Source organism: Leptopilina boulardi, unplaced genomic scaffold (genome assembly GCF_019393585.1).
Source record: "Leptopilina boulardi isolate dan_hultmark-lab unplaced genomic scaffold, ZJU_Lbou_2.1 LbouV2_216, whole genome shotgun sequence".
Lineage (NCBI taxonomy): Eukaryota > Metazoa > Arthropoda > Insecta > Hymenoptera > Figitidae > Leptopilina > Leptopilina boulardi.
Window position 1 is genome coordinate 1,885,084 of NW_026137770.1, and position 24,827 is coordinate 1,909,910.

Consider the following 24,827-nt stretch of genomic DNA (forward strand, 5'->3'; position numbering starts at 1 on the left):
GCTGCAATCTTTTATTTTTAGTATAAAAAATTTTATTACAATACTTCAGGTTCGTTGATAATTTTTATCGCAGTTTTGCGAAATTTAAAAAAAATTGAATAGATACTATAAATAATTTTTCAAGTACCACATTAGAAATTGATAAATAGTACCATAAATTATAAAACTTTGAAATAAAAAAAAACAAACTGCAATCTTTTGTTTGTAGTTAAAAATTTTTTTTGTATTATAAAAAATGTAATAATAATTTGTTATATTTTAGTAAAAATCATTTTTTTCTGATTATTAAAGTTTTTTTTTATGAAATTTTCAATGCTAAGAAAAAATTTAAAAAAATGTCAATAAAATTCAACCTTCACCTACAATTTTTTTTTGTAAATGCGTTAATATATTTTGGAGATTTTTTACTTTCATAAATATAAAAATAATTTACAAATGTAACAAGTAGATCCAAGAACTTTTAATTTTTGACTAGGGACAATATTGAGGAATTATCCTCCATATAAAATCAGCTTTCTCGCCTTCAGAAGGGGCAACCGGGTCATTGGATCAAGGTTTGAGAGATATTTTCTCTTAGTCATTGACGTTGTAGTCTTCATAGTGTTGCTTTTTCCTTCTCGAGATGCAGTTGAATGATTCTCGCCTTCTTCAGCCGCTGATCATCTTCATTATATACCCTTCTAGATAAATGTCAAAGCTAAATACTATTTGAGATTATTGTCGTTTATGTATATTATGACTCTTCGTAGAATGAGTATGTAGAGGGCCTTTTCCGCCAATTATAACTAATGTTGCAATTTTCTCGCTAACGTTCGCATAATGTAAGAGTTGAAATACATAAAATAAGACAAAATAGAAGACTGATTGAAGAGTATAGAAAAATGCATAGGTAGTTACCTAATAATATATCTCATGTAATCGTTTTGACTTTTGACTCCTTTAAAGAGTAATGGAAAATGAAATGAACTTGAAAGATTTTTAATCTTCTACTTATACATAAATAAATATTTCTAAATTCATCAATTTTACCTGTATAATTTAATTTTTTCAAATTTCAATATTTAAAAATTAAAACTATATTTTAAATTCTTAAAAAATTATTTTCACTTTTTTTTATTTATGAATTTAAAGATTTGATATTTCATCTCAAATTCATTGTCGGAATTATTAAAATATTCAAAAAAAAGTAAAAAAAGTGAATGTGAGAAATATAGAGAAAGAGCAATGTTATAAATAATGATTTTTAAAAACTGTATTCAACACTCCTCACTAGTTTATACATAATATATCCCATACTTGACATGATTTACTTTAAAAAAAAACTTGTAAAGTATAATTAACGCCATACAATGAATATTAACAACAACAATATTTTTAATTATAGAAATTGTTTTAACGCTGTCTTAAAATTTTAACCACTAAGAACATAATTATTAAAATATTATGATACATTTTTTAGTAGTATAGATTTGTTGGATTGACTAAAAAAATTTAATACATTTCATATGATAATAAACTTATAACTAAATTTGTATTTTATATACAATATTAAATATTATTCGATTAAATGTACAGGAATGTTTAATTATAAAATATGTTAATAATTACATTTTTTAGGCTTTGTAAAACATAATGAAGAAAAAGGTGAATGATTTAAATTTCATCTCAATTATAAAATTGAGAAAACCTGGTTAAATTAAATTAAATTAACAAAATAAAAAGTGAACAATTTTTACTGTGCATTAACATGAAAATATTTAAATTATATTAAAATTCTATTTTTTTATGAATTTTGTATTATTTTTGTACTAAATTTAAATTCCTTCTAAAATAATAAATTATTTTAGCAATTATTAATTATACATTATTGTAAATGATAATAAATAATTTTAAAAAGTTGATGAAAAATCGCTATAGTCCATTTTGTTAATTTAAAATAATTTTAATGAAAATTTCTTTCTACAAATTATTTCTAAGACCTTGAATAATAATTATTCAACAAGACTTTGAATCATAAGCGCAATATCGCTTCGAATTTACTCAGGATTATATTATTCAATATTTGAATTTTTAATGAACAAATAAGACTTTTCGATTTTAAACACATAAGCAACAAGTTCACGAAAAACATATTCAAATCGGATTCTGATCAGTTGATTAGAATGTGATTTTTATAAGTTTACTATTGTTGTGTCAAGATATGACTGGACGTTTTGTTGGCACGTTGATTTGCATTCATGCAATTTGAATATCAGGAAACTTATAAATCTCTAATTTGAAGTTTTGCTCTCTTGCCAATGAATTAAATTTAAATCATTGGACTCATATATTGAGCAGTCACTCATTTCATTTCTGAAAAAAAAAATGAAAGTGCCCTTACAGAATATTCAAATAATAAACAAAAAAATTCTACTATTTGCATTACTGTTGAAATAAAATTTCAAATTTCAAATATTCAAATTATATTTTTAGTTATTGTTGAAAAGTTAAAAGAAAATGTATTCAACTAAATCACAATAATGATATGTTTGATTAAAATTGTAAATAATAAAAATTAAAATTTGTATAATTACAAAAATGGATCCTTGAGAATGAAAGCTCTAGGTTGAACTCGTTTTAATCTGTCACCATTATCACATAATATCCTAGCCATTGTGGTTTTTTTAATTTCCTCCAATTGCCTTGGTAGAAATGAACCTGGAGTGTGTTCATTTTCATACCAGTATCTGTCGCCTAAAAATGGAATTAAATAAAATATTTATCAATTAAAAAACAAACAATTTAAAACATTTAAAAAATTTTAAAAATTGTTATTGTATGTAAAAAAATATATATTAGAATTATTTTAAAAAATAGAAACTTAAACATTAACATTAAATACATAAATTTTTTTAAAAAATATCATTATTTTTTAGATTTAAAAACTTATTAATTAGAGATAATTTAAAAATATTATTGATGAATAATTTTCAAACCTAAACGAGCATTTCTGAAAGTTCTTCCCAATAAGCAAAGGAAAGTTGGACCCAAAACTGAACCTTCCACTGGTAATTCTGAAAGTGCACCAGTTACCAAATCTACGTCTTCCACCTTGCTGAAGAAATGAACAAATATATCGAATATCGAGTATTGCGCAAATTAGAAAATCTCGAAAATGAAGAAATATAAATAAATAACATAATTATAATACAACAAATGTAGCTAATAATTAAATATATTGAAAATAATGGTTATAAATAAATAATAATAATAATAATAATAATAAAATAATGTAGGCACCTATAAACTCGCTCCAAACGGTCAATAGTTTCTGACAGCATCGTTCCTTTAAGATCGTAGAAATGATCAACATTTGGAAGATCACAGAAAGATCTCCATTTGACGTAAGTCGCCAAGCCATGATCTCTGCCTTGTTGAATCATCTGAGCGGCATAGTCAACAGCAACATCGTTTGTCTTTCCATCGTGAAAGTATCGGTCCAAAAGGATCTCATTTAATCCTGGCGGAAATGGTTTTCTGGAATGTCCAGCTGTCATGGAAATTAAAAATGATAATTTTAAGATTCATCGATCTCAGTGTCTGATTAATAATATAATTCATAAAAATTACAATTCATTAAAAGCAAATTTAATATACAATTTAAAATTTTTTCTTTTATTACATAACAATTTTTTTTTTTTGTAATCTTTTCTAAACGAACAAAATTTTACATTTTGTCAAATTTATTTGAAAAAGAAAAAAAAAATTGTTTTTATATTTCCAAAAATGGTATAGACGATAAACTCACCAGTTGCACCAGCGATTAATCGATCAATTGCTCCAGCCTCATAAAGCTCCTGTGGTGCATAAAAGGCAGAAAGAAGTGATCTTTCACCTGATTTCTGTGAAGATCGTGAATCAACGAGATCAAGAGTCTTTGGTGTTAATGCAACAAAAAATGAAAATCCTGCCGAAGACGCTGCATTCGTCATTGTGCCATCAATGCGAAAATCATATTCACGAAAATAGCCTCCTGGTGTTAAACGCAAGTCAAATCTTCAAATATGCCCCCCGAAAAAAATGTTTTTTTAAAAAAAATTCTACCTTTTTTATCTTAAAAATAGAAAAATATGAAAAATTTTGTTACTTTTAATTTTTGTATAAAATCATTTAATTTAATTTAATTTTTGTTTACTTTTCAAAAGTAGAGAGAGAGAGAGAGAGAGAGAAAAAAAAAAATTCAAATTTTAACTTACTTATCAAGAAATGTTTCGCCCATAATAACAGGAAGAAATTCATTGTATGTCACATGTTGCATTTCGGCAATGACAATTTTTCTTGTTTCCTGATAAAGTTTCTCATCATTCCAATGTGGATTAATTTTTTCAAGTTTCTGCGCAATTCGATTGTGTTCGCGAAGAAAAAGTAGATGCATTAACGCCAAGCCAGGATGTTCATTGATTCGAGAATCACCGCTAAAAAAACATGGCAATGCTTTACTTTGACTTCGACAATTTAATGAGTCCTTCGATGGCATTGGTAAATTTTTTCTTTGCGTATTCAATAATCCACCAGTTTTTGCTCTAAGAATATTTGATGTCTCCTCTGAGCTTCCATAAATTGTCGATAAATCGAGATAAGACGATGCTTGATTGATCTGTTGCCTTGGTCCTAATTTGCATCCCTAAAAAAAATCTGTATAAATAAATATAGGTAATGAAACAATTATATTTTATTTTTTTTTTAAATTGAATAACAAATTTTTTTCAATCTTTGATAATACTATCAAGTTTCTTTTAAGTTGGTGCTCCGAAAAGTAGTAAATTTTATGTAAATATTAATGATTAATTTTTTGGAATATATTTAATAATTTAAAATAACTGGATTTTCTGATTCATTGAGAAAGTTTGATATAACAAGAAACAAGGGGATAAGGTTAAAATTAATAGTGTTTGTAACAAGAAAAGTCACAAGATTTACAACTAGCGTTTAGGATAACATCTGATTGATTAGCAAGTACATCTTTGCCACTTGAATATTGTCGTTAATTACCTATTGCGTTACATTGTCAATGATTATTATCGATAGCCAACGGTAATTTATGTTTACAATAGAGAAGCTACTTTCTGAATTAAATCTTCATGAAATAAAAAAATAATTTTATCCTTCTATCAATTAAAGGATTTTCTTTGATATCTATCATTATTAAAAATGATCTTCCTTATTGAAACCTTCATTGAATGAAAAAGTCTACTGAAAATGTTTTTTTTTTTTTTAATTTTATACTTCCTTTAGACATTTCTTATCATTTTCAAGTAAAATTTATTTCCATAAAATAAATTTTCTTCTTAAAATAAAAATTCGTTTCTAAAATAATAAAATATTGTTTGTGGTATAAAATTTTTATAAAATAAATTATAATTTAAATTAAAAAAAATTTTTAATAATTTTTCTCTTATATTTGTTTAAATAAATTATTCTGAAATTTCAATTTTTTTCTGCGAAATATAGAATTTAACAGCAGCAAAGTAAAAAAGAAAATAATTTTTAAAAAAATCCATAATAATTAATAATGTAAAATAAAGTTTATTAATCGACATTCCTTCCTGAAAGCGAGTTTATTAATAATAATCAAAAGGAGTAAAAGTGAGATAATATCTAATTTATGGTCTCGTGATTCTCCTTGAGTAAAAGGTATACTAAGGTAAATATGCATACTATACGATCTACTATTATTTATAAATCGTGTGTGTATAATTAAACTCAAGTACTTCCGAAAGTCTCACCTCAAGCGTACTTCCTGGATGAGGTGCCGACCTGGTATATTCCATGCATCCAATTGCATTTTCAGCTTCAATTGGAAAACATTCGGGATGAAAATTTTCAAATTCAACATCACAACATTTCAATCTCTCGCCATTTGGCAATTCCATTCGTGGTGTATGTGCCATATCATGAGCAATAAATTGTCCAAACATTGCTGTTAGTGCCATTAGAAAAGGATGCCTCAAATCTGGACCACCCGAGTGTACTTTAGTGGAAACTTCACGAGCACTAGGAAGATGTGATTTTGGCAATGATACACCGTCCTCATATTCAGGTGACAAAAATCTCGTATACGATTCAAGAGCACCACCCCAAGAAGGATGCAGGGCATTATTACATCTTCCAGTATGCGTTCTATAGCTGGGATCAACTTTTTTACATTCAGCGACCATTCGCAAACTATTTGCCACATTTCCGCTGCATACGTTGATTCCCACCTGATGAAAAAAAAATACTTTCTAATTATATTAATTATACATTTTATTAAAATATTATACGAATATTTTACAATTATTATAATACTTTTCGAAAATTAATTTAAAAAATCATGGAAATGATTTTTTAGAACAATATTTTACTAATTACTAAAAAAAAATTGAAAAACTCAAAAAACAATAGAAATAAAGTTTTTTTTTTCTAAATCATAAAAAATAAATTATTTATTAATATTAATTCGATTAAATTATAAACAATTGATTTTAATTGAAGAAATGAAATTTTAAAGAATAATTGAAAATAAATTGAATTAATTAAAATAATAAATTAAAAGAAACATTCGAAATAATAATATTAAGAAAAAAATTTGTTTCCAGCTTGAGCGAAGTATATATATAGAAGAAATGAAGATATTCAAGTTGAAGGTTACATAAAGATCGAAGTCGTTACAATTTAGAGAAAGTGAATGAAACAATGAAATCAAATGTCAAAGACTTTCATATTGGAAATCATTCGAGTTGTGATATTATTAAAAAAAAAAAATTATTTTAATATTAAGTATCGGATTATTTTATATATATATATTAAAGTTCAAAGAATTCACATGTGAAATAAATATATTCGCAATGTTTATTAATTATTCCTGTCATTATTATTCAGATTGTAAAAATTGTCAGTCTGAATAATAGATTATAAAATTTTTTTATGATAAATGGAATTATAATTCTTCCGAGCAATTCATAATTTAACTGTTTATTGCAGTATAAATACTTAATTTAATAGTATATATCTGCAATTGCCGCAAATTGTTAAGTATGTATTTTTAATTACAATTTATTTATAAATTTTGCAATAAATATTCTTTTCTTCTATATTATTTTTATAATATTCCTGAAAATTTATATAATTTTTAAATATTACTGTAATCTGTTATTTTATTTATTATTTTTCATATTAATTTATTTAATCCGCATGAATTACGTCATTGTTAAAATTTATAAATAATAAAATAATAATTCGGTATTTATAAAATATAATTATTAATAATCTTTGGACTTGAAATCTTAATCTTGAACTTTAGCCTATTTAAATATAAATTTGTTATTTTTAAACAAAAATCAAAGGGTTTTGATTTTTTTTTTTTAATTTTGTCGATTCTTTTTTTAATTTTTTGATTCGATATTTAATTAATAATTAAATTTTTCTATTTTAAAATGCTCAAAATATGACTTAAATTTCTTGAAAAACTTTTTTGTTTTTCTTTATCCAAAATAATTTTCGAAAAAGTATACATTTTCATATAAAAAAAATACAGTATTTTTATTAAATAAATAAATACCGAGGGTAGAAGTGATACAGCATCCTCAGGTGTCATTTTGAGTAATTCAACGAGCATCAATGCCATTGTCTCCATCCTGAGGGCTCTCTTTGAGAGATTCTGGGAAGCTGGACTCATCTCGTGGGATGCAGCCAAGTACCAGGACGGTGAACCTTGATTCAAATGAATCCGAGAATCAATAATTGCCTGTTCTTGTTGATAATATTTTTCCATTGAGGCATTGGCTCTTCGACCAAGATCCTGTACCATTCTTGTTGGTAAAATGGTACATTGTGCAAATGCAAATAGACCCAGAAATCTGTATTTATATTGTACATGAAGAAAGAAGAAATAAAAGGTGAATTTTAATGTAAATAAATATTTTACATTAAATAAATTTTTATAAATATAATTAAATATTAAATTATATTAAAAATAAATATTCTATCAGTACAGTACAGTTTTTTTTCAAAATTTTCAAAAAATACCAAAGATAAATCTCTAATTTTTAATTCGAAAAGATATCAGTTTATTTTTCAAAATTTAAAAAAAAATATATTTTAATTTTTAAATTTTTTGTAAAATATTTTCAAAATTGTTTTTAATTTTCTTAAAGAGTAATATTTAAATGATAATTATCATTAAATTATATATTTAAAACATAATTAATGTAGTTAAATTTTATTCCTGAAAAAAATGCTCTTGTTTTAATTTAAGTTCACATGCAAAATTCGTATATAAACGAGAAAAACACCATCAGAGATTATAAATCTTTTTGCAGTCTGATTTGCATACACGCGCCGCACCTGACAATATATCCACATCAGTATATATATATATAGTTTATTATATACAGTGTTTCCCAAGGTTTTATAAAATTACGATTGTTATTTTTCCCATCATTTTATCATGAATGACAACTCCATAGATTTTCACCACTTGAACAAACCACCTGTCCCACTCCCACGGGTGCTAATTTCGATTCAATCATTTCAATAAATCAATCTATTCGCTTTACTATACATGATCAAATTACTAATCACCGTGATCTGTTAATTCTAACTTTGACATCGCATTAAGGGCAATTAATTTCAATTTCAATTCAAATCGACTGATTACATAATGATAATTTTCATTTTTTATGAAAAAATAATTTTTAAATATTTTTTCAATAAAAAAAAATTTTTTCAAAATAAAGAAGACAATAATAGAAATTGATTTTGTTATGAAGTAATAATCTTTAAAAAAAAAAACAAGTCTAGTTAGAAATTATATATAAATACAATCTCTGGGTGGAAGAGTGAAGACCTTGTCTTCTAAAGAGATGACATTTCGCTTGTGCTCGATTCGCGTGAGATTATTATAATACTCACTTGATGACTTATTCTTTATGTTTATATTTTGTTAATTTCATTCAATGTTCATGTATATGTGAACGAATTTTCTAATAAATTGTTTAAGAATAGGTCTGAATGCGATCTTTGACCTCTAATAATGTAAGAGGTGTCCTTTGCGGAGCCTACCGAACAGCAGATCCGATCTGACATTTAGGATTCGCTCTTCCTGGTTAACTTAAAGACTCCTTTACGTAATTCACGTGACCTACACGACCTACTCGTTCACTTTATCCGTCAATGCAAAATGGTTCACAGTAATTGTATGTCGATCTTTTTGCTTTACATATATAAGATTTACAATCTTCCTTTCGAAAAATCACTAATAAACGGCTTGAAGAATCACGCTTTCTACCGTTGACTTTTTTTTCTGTCTTTTTCTTCATTTCTATTTCTGTTTTTTTAAAAAATTTTCCTTCTTTCTTCATTTTTAGTTCTATTATTTTTTATTTTCTAATTTTCGCTGAAAAAAAACTATATATTATTCTCTAACAAAAATTTTTTTCTCTTTCTCAATATATATACATATATATATAGATTTTTTTTTAATAATAAATTATTAAATCCAATAAATATTATATGCCAATGATTATAGAAATTTGAAATTGATTCAATATATATTTAAATATTTACTTGTCTAAAACTCTCTTACAAAATTCTAATGAAATTAATCAGCCTGTGGAATAAATGAATACAAAATAAAAGACAAATAAATGTTCTACTTTTATTTTTCAGGTAAAAAAGAAAAAAAAATTAAACAAGTGAGTTTTCTTCTCAAATAAATTTCAATTGTTCTTTTAAGGAACGAAGGAGTGAATGGTATATCTTTGCATAGATTATTCTTCAGCAACAATTATTCGTTTGTAAGAATATTACGTCACAGGGAAGAGTTTATACGCACAAATATATATAGGATATAAAAGATTTAAACTGTATAGGACCAGAAAATTTTCATAATATAACGATCGACATTATATATAGGTATAATATATTCATTACCCATTCAATTGTGAAAAGAATGGTACAAACTGATAAGCATAATTAAATGTATCCGATAACTGCACTCACATTTATAAAAATATATATATTTATTTATTCACTTTCAATTAGAGAGCAAAGAAAACAAAATGTCCTATTATTTATTTCTCATCGATTATTATTATATATACAAAAGTCGTTTATTTTTATAGCATAATTTTATAAAAATACAATTTCTCTTTAAACTGATTTTTCAAAAAAAAATTTATCTTTTAGCTTTCTAATTATAAATTAAAATTAGTTCAAAAATTACAATTATGCTTGATATGAAAAATTGAAAAAATATTAATTTAATAATATATAAATAGAAAAAAGAAGAAAATGTTTTACTTTCGATTATTAAGTGTGACTTCAACAAATATTAATATTATAAAATATACATATTTAAAATTGATGATTGGTTAATTTTTTCTTACATAATAACTTTCCTGAGGTTTAACCATAAATATGTCCCATATGCATTGTTGATGCATGAAGGCATATATAAGAATTATGTCATTTTTTTCCATTATACTTTCTCTTCTTTTTTTTTTATAAATTTATATTCCTTTGTGAAATAAAAATTTTTTTGACATTTTTTTTTTTTTTAATGAAACAACCTTTGAACAAGAAGTTGATAATAAAATTAAAAATCATCTTGTGACAACAAACACAAAAAAGCAATCTCTTCATAAATCTTTTGCAATTTATAAAAAAAATTTTGCAAAAAAAAATATGTAAAGAATTAATGTTTTCTTGATTACCAATCTTAAAAATTGGAAAAAAAATTTGAATTAAAAAAAAGTTGTCCTCAAACCTTGAAAATTTATATACATGGAATTTTTGTTTACTCTCAAAATATTATTTAAGAAGAAATTAAAAATTTCTTTTAATTTATATTATAAATAAAAAAGATTTTGAAAATTTTAAATTATTAAAAAAAAGATAATTGATTTATTTTAACATTTACAGTTTTTTAAAAATGATTTTTAATCAAAAGGAAAATAAAATTATTTGATTTGCATCATGAAAGTTATGACATTCAAATTCCACTGTCGCGAAAAAATTAATGAGGAAATTATCACTGTCACATCCTCGAGTCTAAAAATGAATGCTTGTAAGTATTTATATGACGAGTCCTTTAACACGATGATAAATTAAATATTACACAGTTCAATTTATTTAACATCTCATAGAAAGGTATTTAAAGTTAATTATGACTTGTTTCAAATACTAATTAATCTCTCGCACTACGTAATTTAACTTCAATGTAACTAATTAGAAATCATCTCTATTTGATATTATTGGTTTTATTACTATTAATGACAAATAGGCGAGAAAGAAAAAAATTATTATATCGTTAAACTTGCATTTCAAATTAACTTCTTTCAATTAAAAAATTATATTATGTTTTAATTTCTTAGAAATATAAATTATTTTCGAATTCACTATAATTAATTTTATTATTATTCATATTTATTATATCGTTAACTTATTTTTATTTTCATAAATGACATGAAAAACAAATTTTCCTCAACATTCTTCAGTACAAAGAACACCAGTCTCATAATTTATAATTTCATAATTAAATTTGTGTAAATTATTCAAAATGCTTTTTTTAATAGCAAAGAAACTCTGTCATTGTCGGTTTCATGCAAATTTATTTAAGAGCAAATACGTAACGTTTATTTGATTTCTCCGTGGGAAAAATGAAAATAAAAACAAAAATTCTAAAAAGAGGAGGTTTGATTAAATTAAATTAAATTTATAATTCCACATTGAATATAAATAATAAAATATGTAACAATAAATAATAATAATAAAATAAATTATAAAAATATTATTAAATTTAAAAAAAATAACATACTAAGAATTATTAAACTCAATTCATTTTTTCAGTGATCATTGAATTAAAAAAATATATAATTAGATTTTCTGTAATATCAATTTCTCGTAATGTTTTTTTTTCAAATCTATTCATGCAAATAATTTAATTATACCAATACAAAAACCATAAGAAATATAAACAATTCTTTCACCTAGCATGTAAATGAATTGCATGGCATTCGAGCCAACCCTGTGTATGAACAATAAATAATTGCACAAGGATGTGCATCGTATCGTAACGATACATAGAATACAATGAAATCGAAAGCACTCACCGCAACGTGAAGAGGATCATTTTTTGTTTTCAAAATTTCTCTCACTCACTCACTACTTTTTTTTACAGAAAAAATCATTGATGTAAATTTTAATATTAAAAAAAAAAAAAAAATCCCCCTGGCCCCCTTAGGAGGGAGAAGAAATAATAAGAAAAAGCTTTAACAGCCACTCTTAATGTTTTCACTCGAAACTTAAACGCATGAAACTTGATTATCAATGTCACGGCTAAACTCTGTGAATCCTTATGAAAATTGCAATTAAACTGTAAACGTATTTGTGGTTGCAAGAAGTCGCGAAGATAAACGTGAACTGAAGTCGATGTACGATTGAAAGAAAGGCTCCAGGCCCCTTGAGAATTATATATAGGAGTGGGGCCCTAACTCGTGATATTATTATTGTATGGGGTGTCGATCCATTGCACCTATATAGTCACGTGAAATAGAGAGGAATTAGAATGCAAAATATTGTCATTTGATCAGGAGATTGGAAAATTAGTTACGGCTAATTACCACAAAGTTCTGATGGGTTCAGTTTTTATCTTCTCTTTCTTCGTCATTTTTCAAAGAATTATCTTCATTTTTTTCTGATCCTTCGTTATCTTCGTCACGTAATTATTATTTTTCACTTTGTATTTTTTTTCTTATTCTTCTTCTTCTTCTTCTTCTTTGCAAATTTTCATTTTCATTTTTGACATGTCCTGATGAAAAAAGTGGATATCTGCAATTTTTATAGAAAATGAGATTCTTATAACATTTTATAGATTCATTGTGAAATGAGGAACCTGTCAATAATTAATGAACTAATAATTGATTTTCATTGTTCTATGTGATAAGATATTTTATGATTTTTGGAATTTTTGATATAAGTTAATATTAGAATTTTCAAAAATTATAGAATTATTCCAGTTTTTTAAACTTTTTGACATTTTATTAAGTTAAAAAAATCTTATTTAGTTTTCTTCAATACATTTTTTTGAATCAAATAAAAAATGTTTTTTTTTTCTTCCATATAAAAAAATTTAGTTCGAAAGAACCGAAGACGATAAATTTGTTTTATAGAATATTCCCATTTTTTTTTATGTGATGAAGTAGCTTCATCAACAACCTGAAAAAAAACTAATTACTAATAAATTATTAATCTGATTTAATATCGAATTATTTTGTAAAGACATTTTTTTTTAATTTAACCAAAAGATATAGAAATTAAGAAAAACTTTGCTAAAATATAAATTACAAATTAAACAAATATGGTTATTTGTTTAAAAAAAAAAGAAATTCATCACAACTTTAATATATAAAATAATTTTTTCCCTCCGTTTTGTCATGGAAATTCGGAAGTATTTTGAAATGAAATACATCATTTTTCCTAGACATTGAAATATACAAATTGTCCATACATATAAAATATGGTTTGCATCTGTAGTTCCCACCTAGATGCATAATTGTAAACGCCCACGAATGAGAGAAATGCAGCATCCTTTAGACTTGAGTGGTAAATCGGGATTCTCATCGAGATCAAGGACGTAGCAAACTATTATTTCTTTTCAAATGAACAGTTCGAATTATTTGTTCTTAGAAGGACATAAAAATATAATTGTGAAATATCAAAAGAAATGGAAATCATTTCTCGAAAAATCTATTTGCAAATCTCAATTATTAATGATTATCATTCATCATTCATTGTTCTACATTTTTGCATTTTATATATTTTTAAATATGCTATATATATTTTTTTTTCTTTTTTTTATCTACAAATTTTGAATGTTTTCAAAATTTTTTTAAAATCTCTTCTCTTATAATAACATTGAGAAAATATAATTTATCCTTGTAATTATTATTATATTTTTGGAATAGAATTTTTCTTTATTGCTTAAATAATAATCGAAGAAAACTATATTATGCAGAAAATAATAATTTAAGTGAACGTTTATATTGTGAGATTTATGAAATGTATAAATTATTGTCTCCTTTGAATGTAAAGCTAATTCTAATATTTCAACAAGATTTTAATCTTCTAAGCAGGATATATGATTATGTATGCCTGGATAAGCACATTTCGAATTCCATAAAATTACAAGAATTTGCAATTTGTCATGCTTGATTATTTTTCCTTTGTAAAATTACTCTTGAGCTTACGAGTTCCTAATTTTTTATTTGTTGCATAAACATATATGTATATACAAACAAGTAGGCGTCCTTTAATCTTTCCAAATTCTATTCAATTTGGCGCTAAATAAAGTGCTTTCTATTTTTATTCATTACGAATTACGTATTACATTCAAATTAAATCTACAAAAGTCCAAAATAGGACGAACTCAATTTAATTATTTGTAAAATTTAATTATTGTATTTATTAATATTTATTTTATTTCGTGTTCATTGCTTTTAAAAATGTTTTTTTAATTCATAAAAAATTATTATTTAAAACAAAAGATTTTGCAAACAAAATTCTAGAAATGAATAAATGAAAAATTAGAAACTAAATTTTATTGACAAATTTACAACTCTTTACAGAAGAATATTCAAGTCTATGGTTACAAAAGTTTTTCTGTGAAATGTCACAAAAATACACATATATAACATTTAAAAAAAAGTGAGTTCTAGATTTTCATTGATTTAAAAATTGAAAAATAAATTTAACACTTCACTTTTCCAGTTATAAAATTTCAAAATTCATTTATATATTTAAAAAATAAAAAAAGAATCTTAACGCATGTAGTACATTAAAAGTCATTTTCGAGAATCAACCTTTTGATAAAAATATTTTTCAAAATCTTTCCGTTTATTTAATCATATATATACTATTTTTTTTTTTTAAAGTTTTGTTTATATTTTAGTCAATGAGCACATAACCACGATGATGACATTTTATCGTACAAAACGTGGGTGGAAAGGCCTTAATTCATTGTCTCAACATATGACCTTGAAATTTAAATCTTATGTTATTTTTAACCCTTAGGCAAAGATTTCTCTTTTCTTTCTGACATTGGAATATTTCAACAACAACAAAAAAATGTTGTTTTAAATTCAAAAATAATTGAATTTCCCAACTAGGAGTCGATTAAATATCAATAGACTCAAATATTTTTGAAGAAAAATTTCATTTTTCGACAAAATAAATTTAAGCATGAAATTATTTTATTTTTCATTTACTTGATGAAGTAAACTTGCAAAAGTAAATTGACACGAATTTGAACTTTGTGCAGAAATTTACAGTATACTGAATACAGTATAAATATTTTATATATATATAGTATATACATCACTAAATCTAATTACAATATTCTGCATTGTTCTATCGTCATGAGATGCCAAAAAAAAAAATGTAAACAATTTTAAACATCTCTTTCTTTCTTTTTAAGAGCAATTGAATACCTAAAGAAATAAGTAAACAATAATCTTAAGGAATACCATTCATATCGATTATGCTGTTGATATTAATTTATACTTATTTATATCTATTATTACAATATAGACAAAAAAAGAAAAATTAAATTTACAACTTAGTCTAGTAAATATAATATAGACATTTTACGAATTGTACCTATAATTAAATAAAAAAATCTTAATAATAGATAAGTTGGTTTAACAAGAAAATTTTGTAAAATTTACTTAGAAAAATATTCTATTGTTTACTAAAATATATTTACTAATATACTTTGTAAATTTAATGTCTCTTTCTCCTCCGTGTAATTTATATTATCCGTTAAGAAAAACTCAATTGAATGTAAGATCTCAATAATTACATTTTGAATTTAATGTCATTAGTCTAATTGATTTTTTTTTGTTCAAAACATATTTGTTGGGAACATTATTTCCATCGGTACCGTTTTTTTACTTACTTGTCCTGTTTTTCCATTATCATCATCATCATCATCATCTTCATCAACAACAAGAATAACATTACAATCTCGAAACAACATCATCCAACCAGTCAAGTACAGCTGCTTCGCGTTCATCTCCACTTTCCATTTCTATGATGAATTTTATTTACTAAATCTCTTATTCTGAAAAAAATGTATTAATTACTGCGAATATTTTTTATTACTTTCAATTATTACTATTTAATGTACGTCACCTAGATTTTTACATCTATGAAAGTTGTGTTTTTTATTTTCGAGACTGAAAAATAAATATGTGACGCTATATGATGAAAGGGACGTAAGTAGCAAAAAATTATAGGTTACGTTTTGAAATATTTAAGTGAAAATACACAAAGAGGATCAACTTTCAATACAAATTATTGACATTTAAGTCTTCATTACATCAAAAATATTAAATAAAAATTGATTTTTATTTTACATTAATGAAAAGGAACTTTTAACCAAGGTAAAATTATCGTAAACATAATCAATTTCCTTCTTAGGTCCATTTCTTTCATATCGCGTCACATATTTATCAATAATAATTACCATTAGCATCGTCCGTATTGTCAAGTACAGCTCCACTGTAGGCGAGATCCCAATAATGTTCCACTTGGTGTTTCTTGAAATGTTCCCGAGCCATTTTTTCAATTGGACATACTTTAAATTTCACGTCATTAAAGTGTCGACTTTTGCTTGTGCCTTCCCATACGAGAACACATTTATTCGGTACATCATTGCCATCGGTATCTTTCACAATATCTTCCTCCCATTTAATTCGATGTAACATTAATCGTTTATATTTACTCAGTTGTTTTGCTCCACCTTCGACAACAACAACATTACAATCTCTAAACAACATCACACAACCAGTTAAATACAGTTGCTTTGCATTTGTTTCCACTTTAAATTTCTTTGATGCATTATTTATTAAATCTCTTATTCTGAAAGAAGACGAAAATTATATTTTTATTGTTAAGCTAAACGATTTAATTACTGTTTACAATGTGGCCACTAAAATTTGCAAACAAAATTCAAGACAAATTCACAGTTTTCAAGGTTACAAAGTTCGGTAGCCATCCTGCTTTTTATAATAATAGTAATTATTATTATTATACATTACCTATAAACAGTGACGTTAACACCAAGAGAAGTATCTTCTTTAAGTTTCCTTGCTTTTTTCTCGCGACGCTGTTCAACGGTTAATCGTCGAGCAGCATTTGCATCCTCATGAGCCTTTAATCTTTTCGCCATTTGTTGTCGAACGTGTTGTTCAATTTTCGTTGGATCTTGAACTGCTTCCGTTCCCAGAACCCTCATAAGATTTGAAATTCGTAATTTCGGTTCTGGTGGTGGTTCCAAACCCAATCGAATTTTCTCCTGTTCCTCCTTCCAAGCCTCACGTCGATTTTGCCTACGAAGCTTTTTTCTTTCCTTCTTGGTGAGAAATACTGGCATGTACACTGGCTTAAGAGGATCCGCTAAAAAAAACATGCATTAAAATAATACTTAAGATTTAAACTCACAAAAAAATCTTGTTAAGTCTAAATAATAAATCTTAATTTTTTGATGAGGCTGAAGTCCGCAACGTTTTCAAAAACGAAAAATTAAAATAGAATTATTTTTTCATGTCAATTTATCTCTAATTTTGATTTGCACAAACTTTCAAGAAATTAATACTTTTATAAAAACCAGTTACCCCCGAATAACTTTAATTTTAACCAAAATTAATGGATATTGTCTAATTATTTTTTCGTTTTCGTTTATAAAAACGTTGCGGACTTCAGCATCATATTTTTTGGGCAAGAAGAGTTTACTCAGTTTTTGTTGGAGATACAGAATTTTTTCATTTTTTGTGTCATTTTCAACAATGTCTACTTGTTCTTAACCATACTTTTTCACACTTTAAATAATTAAACTTTGTAAAGAATGAAAATTTTGAAGACAGTACGTTTTACTTGTCTACTTGTAAAATTTTAAAGTTTTGTACTTGAAGTTTATGTATACAATGTATCAATACTGTGCTTCAAAAAAATGAATTTAATTTTTTTTTTATTAAAAAATTTAAGGTTTAAAAGATACGCCCATTTATATCAATAAATAATACTCACTTGGTGGTCGTATTTGATAAGGATGCTCAACAAGATTAGTAATGGTGGCGGTTTTAATAAGTGTTGTCGTGTCGTCATTAATTGGATAACTTCCATTCAAAATAACAGAATCCCACCATTCCAAATTGGGCACATCTTCATTTAAAGCCTCTGTTTTCGGTGCAATTAATGCCAATTTCGTTGCCGAACTAATACCAGTTTTTCGCGCTATTTGACTGATTTCATTTTGTAATTTTTCCAATTGCGCCTTCATACGAATTTTGTGAGCAAGTTGTTGAAATTTACCTGGATCATTGAATTTAAGTGCACGTTTCACACGTATAGATGATTTCATGCCAATACGAGAATCAAAAAATCCTGTATCCTGTATTTCTTCTGGTTTTGACTCTTGTAATTGTGCTTTAAATTCTTCACGTTTTTTTGCACGTATATTCGCTTTCAATGTGGGTACAATTTGCGTGAGTTGAACTTCCTTTCCCGTAATGTCAACCGTTCGTCCTGATTCATCAAGAATTAATGGAGTTGGTTTGTCTGGGATACCAATATTGGGCAATGCAAGTGCACTCAATTTATTTCCAATTTGTGCTTGTAAAGCCGCAATTTTTCGTGCTTTATCTGAATCAGTTTTACTTAATAAACCTTGATTATACATGCTACCCATCGATTGAAATTGTTCTCGAGCTTTCAAGGAATGTCTCATAGGTGGAAAATCATCTTTTTTTATGGATTTCAAAGCTCGTTTTCTTTCTTCTATTTCCCTCTGTGCATTTACCATCATCAGTTTGATCTGAAAGAAGAACAATTTTTATATTAAAAATAAAAAAAAATAGAAATTGTTGAATCAAAAATGTTAAAAATTTTAAATATTAAAAATAAAATGAAAATAAACATACCTTATCAGCAGAGAGTTTCGCTTCATTTTTTTCTTGTTTGGCACCTTCGTCCTTAAATTTCGCTTTCTTAACATCTTTATCTTTGTCATCTGAATGCGTTCGTTTTTTACTTCTCTGTGATGCTTTTGCGTCATCATAAATTACGAATATTTTTTCTGTCAATTTCAAAGCTTTTTTGTCGTCCAACAATGCCGAGAGCTTGTCTGAAAGAGAATTTTTAAAATAATTGTTAAAAAAAAATTTTTCAATATTAAATCAAGGCAATTTAAAAAATCCAAAATATAAAAAAATTATAAATAAAAACTAAAATTCTGCATAGTTCTATGTAGAAAAATAGAAGGAAACATTCTATAAATATCCTTTAGAAAGGTTATGTTACACCATGATTATTGAATATTAATAAATAAATTTATAATTGAATTTTGAAAAATTGTTGTGCATTTAAATCATTGAATTGTTAAATATTGTTTAAAAATATAAAATATACCTTTAATTTTGTTGAAAAGATTATAATGACATCACTGTTACTCTACATTCAAGCATCAGTAGTATTGGAGAGTAAACTATACACTCGTTTTGTAGTACAGAAATTACTTCTTTTTTCTTAGAAAAAAAATTTTAATACCAATATAAATTATACTAACCTGCTGTTTTGCGTTTATCATACCCAGAAGTGATACAATTAACAGCAGTGGTGACAATTGAGGGCTCCCCGAAGCCGAGGAACTTGTGCACAGCTCTCTCAATTTGAGGTTTCATCTCGTCTATTTCTTTCCTGCTTAAATATGACATTATTACAAGTTTTTGATTAAAAACTCTTCACGATAAACTTTTTTAACACACCTAATTTCAATAAAAACACTCGAATTTCAAAACATAATGTGCAATTTGAAAAAAAGCAGATCAAAATTGACACAGACGTTGGAAATCGTTCACAACAGAAAGTCAAGAAATATAGGTTATGTTTCACAGTATGAAAATAGTTGAGAATTCGAGATATCGAAATTCGATTTTACTGACTCGTGATTGGTGAAAGCAACCCGCGTAATTTTGCAATATATTGAAAAATCACAATAAATAAATTAATATTTTTAATATTATATTGTTTTAAAACATTTTTAGTAAAATAATATTTTTTTAAATAAAAAGTATAACATATAAACATGCTTTAAAATGAGATATTTGTGAATATGCGTGTTAGAAGAATTTCAATTTTTGTATTATTGGCATTATTGGTCGATTGGTAGCATTGTTGAAAAAAAGTTTTGTTTCCGTGTTCGTTTCGTTTGCCGGGGCGGTAAATCAGAAACATGGAGGACAGACGAAGATCTCTTTTAAGGTTATCTCATAAAAGTATAATAAAAAATGAATCTTTGCGAAGAAATTCAATGGATTTCTCGTTTATTTCGAGAAAAAATAGAGATAATAGTGAATATGATTTTAATACTTCGCTTACAATTGCACCTCATGAATTACGAGACATTATGTCAAATTCCGAAAAAACCGATATCACTTTAAGAGAAATGATGGACGATGGTTCTGCAACAGGTATTATATTGAAATCAAAGGAACCTTGGCGAGATATAAATTCCAATTTGTATTATGAATTTATGGAAAGTATACAAGCACATTTATCCGAACCAGAAGTTTTTAATACCATCGCTGATTTCATTCAAAATTGTACCGATACTTTAGAGTTAATGAGGGGTAAGTTTATTTTAATTTTTAAAGAATATGTATTTTATTTTTTATTTGGTATTATTTGCTTATATTTGTAAGTGTATTATTAAAAAAAAAAAGAACTAGTTATTTTGTGAAACTAACATTTTGTTATATTTTCAATTAGGTATGCAGGCAAAGGTAGAAAGTAAAGAACTGTCAAACGAGGAGGTCAATTTGGAAAATGAACGAAACACTTGGAGATTGGTTTATTGTCTCTATCAGAATCGTCAAAATGCGACAAATTTCCAAAGGTCAATGGATGTCGATATGAATACAAATATTTCCGAGAAAGAATTGATTAATTCATTATACGAAAGTGACAAAATTATAAGAGAATATCAATTAATTATCGATTGGTTAGAGAAAAATGCTCTCGATCAAGCAGATAAACAGCCATCCATCGAACAATTCACGGACAAGACTGTCGCATGGGAAAATACATTACATCAACTTCATAATCGACAATTTGGAATAATGTTCAAATCATCAAGACCCATTGTGTCGTCTCTCGATCCCGACGCTCCAGTAAGAGAAGGAAAGCCTCTTCACGATTTGGATCGAGAAGATGACGAGAGACTCGAGAAGAGAATGTTTCTCGAGGTCATTATAACATATTTTTTTCTTTCTTTTTGTTAATGATAAAAGTTTTTATTAATTATTATATAGAGAGAAACTAATATTAAAATGATATATTTTGTTATTTAGATTCGTTGTGGAAGGCTACAAAAGGCACAGGCACTGGCTGTACATTGCGGTCAACCTTGGAGAGCTGCTTGTTTATTGGGTTGGACGCCATATCATGATCCAAATTATACAAATCCATTGAATGATACAAAATTACCCGTGGAAGGAAATCCAAATAGAGGTCTGTGGAAACGTTGTGCTTGGGAACTATCTGAAGATAAACGAGTAGGTTAGTATTTTGACTAATTGATCATTTTTTTTTTTTGGAATATAAAATTTTGAATATTTAATAATTTTTTTTTTTTTCCAACAAAATATATTTCTAGGTCGATACTATCGTGCTTTGTATGCAAGTCTTTGCGGAAATGTACAACAATTATTGCCAATGTCACAGTCATGGCAAGATGCATTATGGTCGCACATGAAGGGTCTGATGGACATAAAAATAGAACGTGAAGTAACCAGTACAATGCCCAAAAGTTATACACCAATGCCAGACGATTATTGGAAAGGTGAAGTAAATCTTGATGATATTTTCACTGAACTTCGTGCATCGAAAGATCAAAAAATACGCGCCGAAGCATCTAAACCCGATCATCTTATTCAAAAATATTTGATTCTCGATCAAATCCCTCAATTAATGGAAGAAATTGAAACAATGATACATCTTGGTATATGTGATTCGCAATTACTTCGTTTTTTAGCACATTTAGTATTATTTTTACGACGTATTGGAAAATGTTCAAATGACAAAATAGCAAATAAAGTGCTATTGGCATACGTTCGCATTCTCATTGATATTGGCGATCCAATTCTCATTGCTTATTATGCCGCCACATTACCTCAAGATGATCAAGTGACGAATTATGCTCATTTCTTGGAAGATGTAAAAGATTATGAGCAGAGGAAAAAATGTCTTGTTGCAGCTGAAGAAGCAAATTTAAATGTTGAAGCAATTACAAAATTAGTCGTTGAAAATATTCGTGTAAAGAACGTTGAATTGGAATCACTTGATTTAAAAGGCGAAATAACCGCTGCTGATTTAGAGAAAATTGATGCACTCGACTGGGTGCTTTTCTATCAAAATCAAAGAGAAGAAGCTTTATGGCAAAGCAATGCACTGATGAGGTGTTTCTTATCGAGTGAAAAAATTGATGCTGCTCGAAAAACTTTTAACAAGGTTTGTCCTTTTTAATGATAAATAATATTTTATTTATTTGAAAAAATCAATGTTTCTTTTCAAATTAATATTATTTTGTACAAACATTCTAAAAAAATAATTTTTTATTTTTTAGATTCCAAACGATACCATCGAGGTTTTAATGTCAGGTTATCCAAATTTGGGTGATACAATTGCAAATCTAACAATGTCTAATTCTCTTCCGAAAAAGCCTGCTTCCTCGATACGTGAATATATGTGTTACAAAGCATATCTCGATGCTCAAGAAGGCTTTTCAGAATGGTTTTCTCACTATCATCATGGAAAACCAATTCCACTGGACGATTTGCCAACTTATGCTACGTTTACTGAAAAAGTGGCACATGATCACAAGAAAGCTCAATATAATTCTGAATTAGAACGTTGGAAGAGCACAATGGTCCATCAAACTAAAGTACGTTTTAATTATTTAATATTACAATTATTTTTTTTATTATTATTTCTAATGTAATTTTTATTAGATAGATAGAATATTTTATTCTAATTAATATATAATATATTATAATAGTATTTTATAAAAGGTATATTTTTATTCCTAGGAAGTGAAGCAGTTACTTTTTAATGTTCTCCTGTTTCCTGATGGTGGTTGGTTAGTCGATGCACATACTGAGAATGATCCTTTGAGTCCGGAGGAAATTTTACGGGAACATCAAATGGAAAAATTGAGAAAATTGTGCATTCCAAAAATTGCTCTTTTGCTGCACACAGTAATGTCTGAAATGAATGAACACTTTGAGTGTGTTCAATTGGCAGATACTCTAGCTTCTGAACAATATCGTTTGTATAAGGTAAGTCGATTACTATCTCATAACAATTTTTATGTTTTATCAACAATATTTTAGTAAAATTCAAAAATTAACAAAAGAGAATAACTAAAATTTTTTTAATTATATCCAACAAGAAAATTTGCAAAATTAAATTATACATATATCATAATTATTTTAGTGATAAAAATTATTTGTTATTTTTAATTTTAATTCAGGTTTTTCCAAAAGAGAAACTCAGAGAAATTTTCAAAAAAATTTGCGAATCTTCAGTGTCATTAATGGATCAGAAGAAAGACGCCTGGGGATATTCTAAATAGTATTTATGACTTCAAATTTTCTATTATCGAGTAAATATAAAACTAAGCGAAATGTACAATATAATATACAAAAGTCTAAACAATTTTTTTTCTTTTTTATAAAACCAGTTTATTGTCAACCACAAGAAGTGAATATAAAATTTGATACAATGTTTAATAATGAATAATTATAATCATAATACCTTACAATACCTCATAATTATTAAAAGGGTTTTTTTTTCACTTTTCTGAATCACTGTCACAGAGTACGGACTAAAAAAAATATTTGTCAAGTTTGAAAAGATTATTTTGTATAAGACTACAGTTTATTTCAAGCTTTGTGCTTTGAATTTACTTGAGTAATTTATTATATTTTTCAACTGAATTTTTGATTTTTTTATGCCCATTTATAAGACTTTTAAATTAATTATCTATCAATTTAGGAATTTTTTTTATATTTTATACATGTGTGATTAAACGAAATGAATTGTCATTATACATATTATAAATAATATTTATATTTTTTGATATTACATACATTGAAGACTAATATTTTAATATATCTGTACTTAACCTTTCGATAGCCTGAAAACTCAACAAAAAAAAAACATTCTTTTTTAAATGTAAAAAAAAACATATTTTTATGTATTGTATAAAATTATCATATTTTTTTCAATGATAATTGTTATAAGAAATAAAGTAATGTGTATCCTGATAAAAGCAGTCTTTTTAATTTCTGCGGATACAAATGGTTTGCATTTTTATAACTTAATAACTACTCAGAATAATATTGAATAGTTCATAATGTTAATAAACTTTATATTTTTAATAATTTATCATTTGAATATTCAACAAATTCGAATAAAATTATAACTGTTGGTATGCGAAACAAGAGACAAAATTGAAACAAAATCTTCAAAAAAACGTTTTAAATTTAATTTGCATTCGAAAAATAAAATTTACTTAAAATTGAGAAATTATTCTCAATAAAATGATTTCTATTTTTAACAGGTAAAACAATATTTTTAAATGATTCACAATCGATAATAATTTAGACTTAATTTAATGGATTTTATCGATTAGTTTGTAATATGAGAATTTTATGTTTTTATCGTTATTCTATATAAAATAGAAAAAAAGT

At 25.9% G+C, this 24,827-nt stretch overlaps 3 protein-coding genes across 6 annotated transcripts; 1 reads left to right on the forward strand and 2 right to left on the reverse strand.

The window, feature by feature from the left end:
- Window positions 1–1,785: 1,785 nt before the first annotated feature.
- LOC127279359 (peroxidasin homolog) lies at window positions 1,786–12,888 on the reverse strand. Of its 3 annotated transcripts, XM_051301665.1 has the most exons (10): window positions 12,642–12,884; window positions 12,132–12,553; window positions 7,580–7,877; window positions 5,766–6,242; window positions 4,236–4,663; window positions 3,788–4,035; window positions 3,280–3,529; window positions 2,976–3,094; window positions 2,574–2,733; window positions 1,786–2,352 (listed from the first exon to the last, which is right to left on the reverse strand). In XM_051301665.1, exons 2-10 carry the CDS (start codon window positions 12,149–12,151, stop codon window positions 2,271–2,273), a joined length of 2,082 nt encoding a protein of 693 aa, XP_051157622.1. In that variant the 5' UTR covers window positions 12,152–12,553; window positions 12,642–12,884; the 3' UTR covers window positions 1,786–2,270. The 3 variants fall into 3 exon arrangements, 2 of the variants coding, with proteins under 2 accessions (XP_051157622.1, XP_051157623.1); XM_051301666.1 differs by lacking the exon at window positions 12,132–12,553 and having other exon boundaries at window positions 1,787–2,352; window positions 12,642–12,883; XR_007842628.1 differs by lacking the exon at window positions 1,786–2,352 and having other exon boundaries at window positions 2,587–2,733; window positions 2,976–3,090; window positions 12,132–12,888.
- A 1,715-nt stretch (window positions 12,889–14,603) lies between these two features.
- LOC127279360 (U4/U6 small nuclear ribonucleoprotein Prp3) lies at window positions 14,604–19,965 on the reverse strand. Of its 2 annotated transcripts, XM_051301669.1 has the most exons (7): window positions 19,842–19,958; window positions 19,643–19,773; window positions 18,999–19,201; window positions 18,106–18,892; window positions 17,118–17,475; window positions 16,544–16,938; window positions 14,604–16,138 (listed from the first exon to the last, which is right to left on the reverse strand). In XM_051301669.1, the coding sequence occupies exons 2-7, from the start codon at window positions 19,755–19,757 to the stop codon at window positions 16,134–16,136; spliced, it is 1,863 nt and encodes a 620-aa protein (XP_051157626.1). In that variant the 5' UTR covers window positions 19,758–19,773; window positions 19,842–19,958; the 3' UTR covers window positions 14,604–16,133. The 2 variants fall into 2 exon arrangements, with proteins under 2 accessions (XP_051157626.1, XP_051157625.1); XM_051301668.1 differs by having other exon boundaries at window positions 19,643–19,965.
- A 306-nt stretch (window positions 19,966–20,271) lies between these two features.
- LOC127279465 (nuclear pore complex protein Nup107) lies at window positions 20,272–23,790 on the forward strand. Its single transcript, XM_051301819.1, has 7 exons — window positions 20,272–20,705; window positions 20,845–21,320; window positions 21,426–21,633; window positions 21,731–22,584; window positions 22,700–23,017; window positions 23,163–23,411; window positions 23,606–23,790. Exons 1-7 carry the CDS (start codon window positions 20,309–20,311, stop codon window positions 23,705–23,707), a joined length of 2,604 nt encoding a protein of 867 aa, XP_051157776.1. The 5' UTR covers window positions 20,272–20,308; the 3' UTR covers window positions 23,708–23,790.
- The last annotated feature ends 1,037 nt before the right edge of the window (window positions 23,791–24,827 follow it).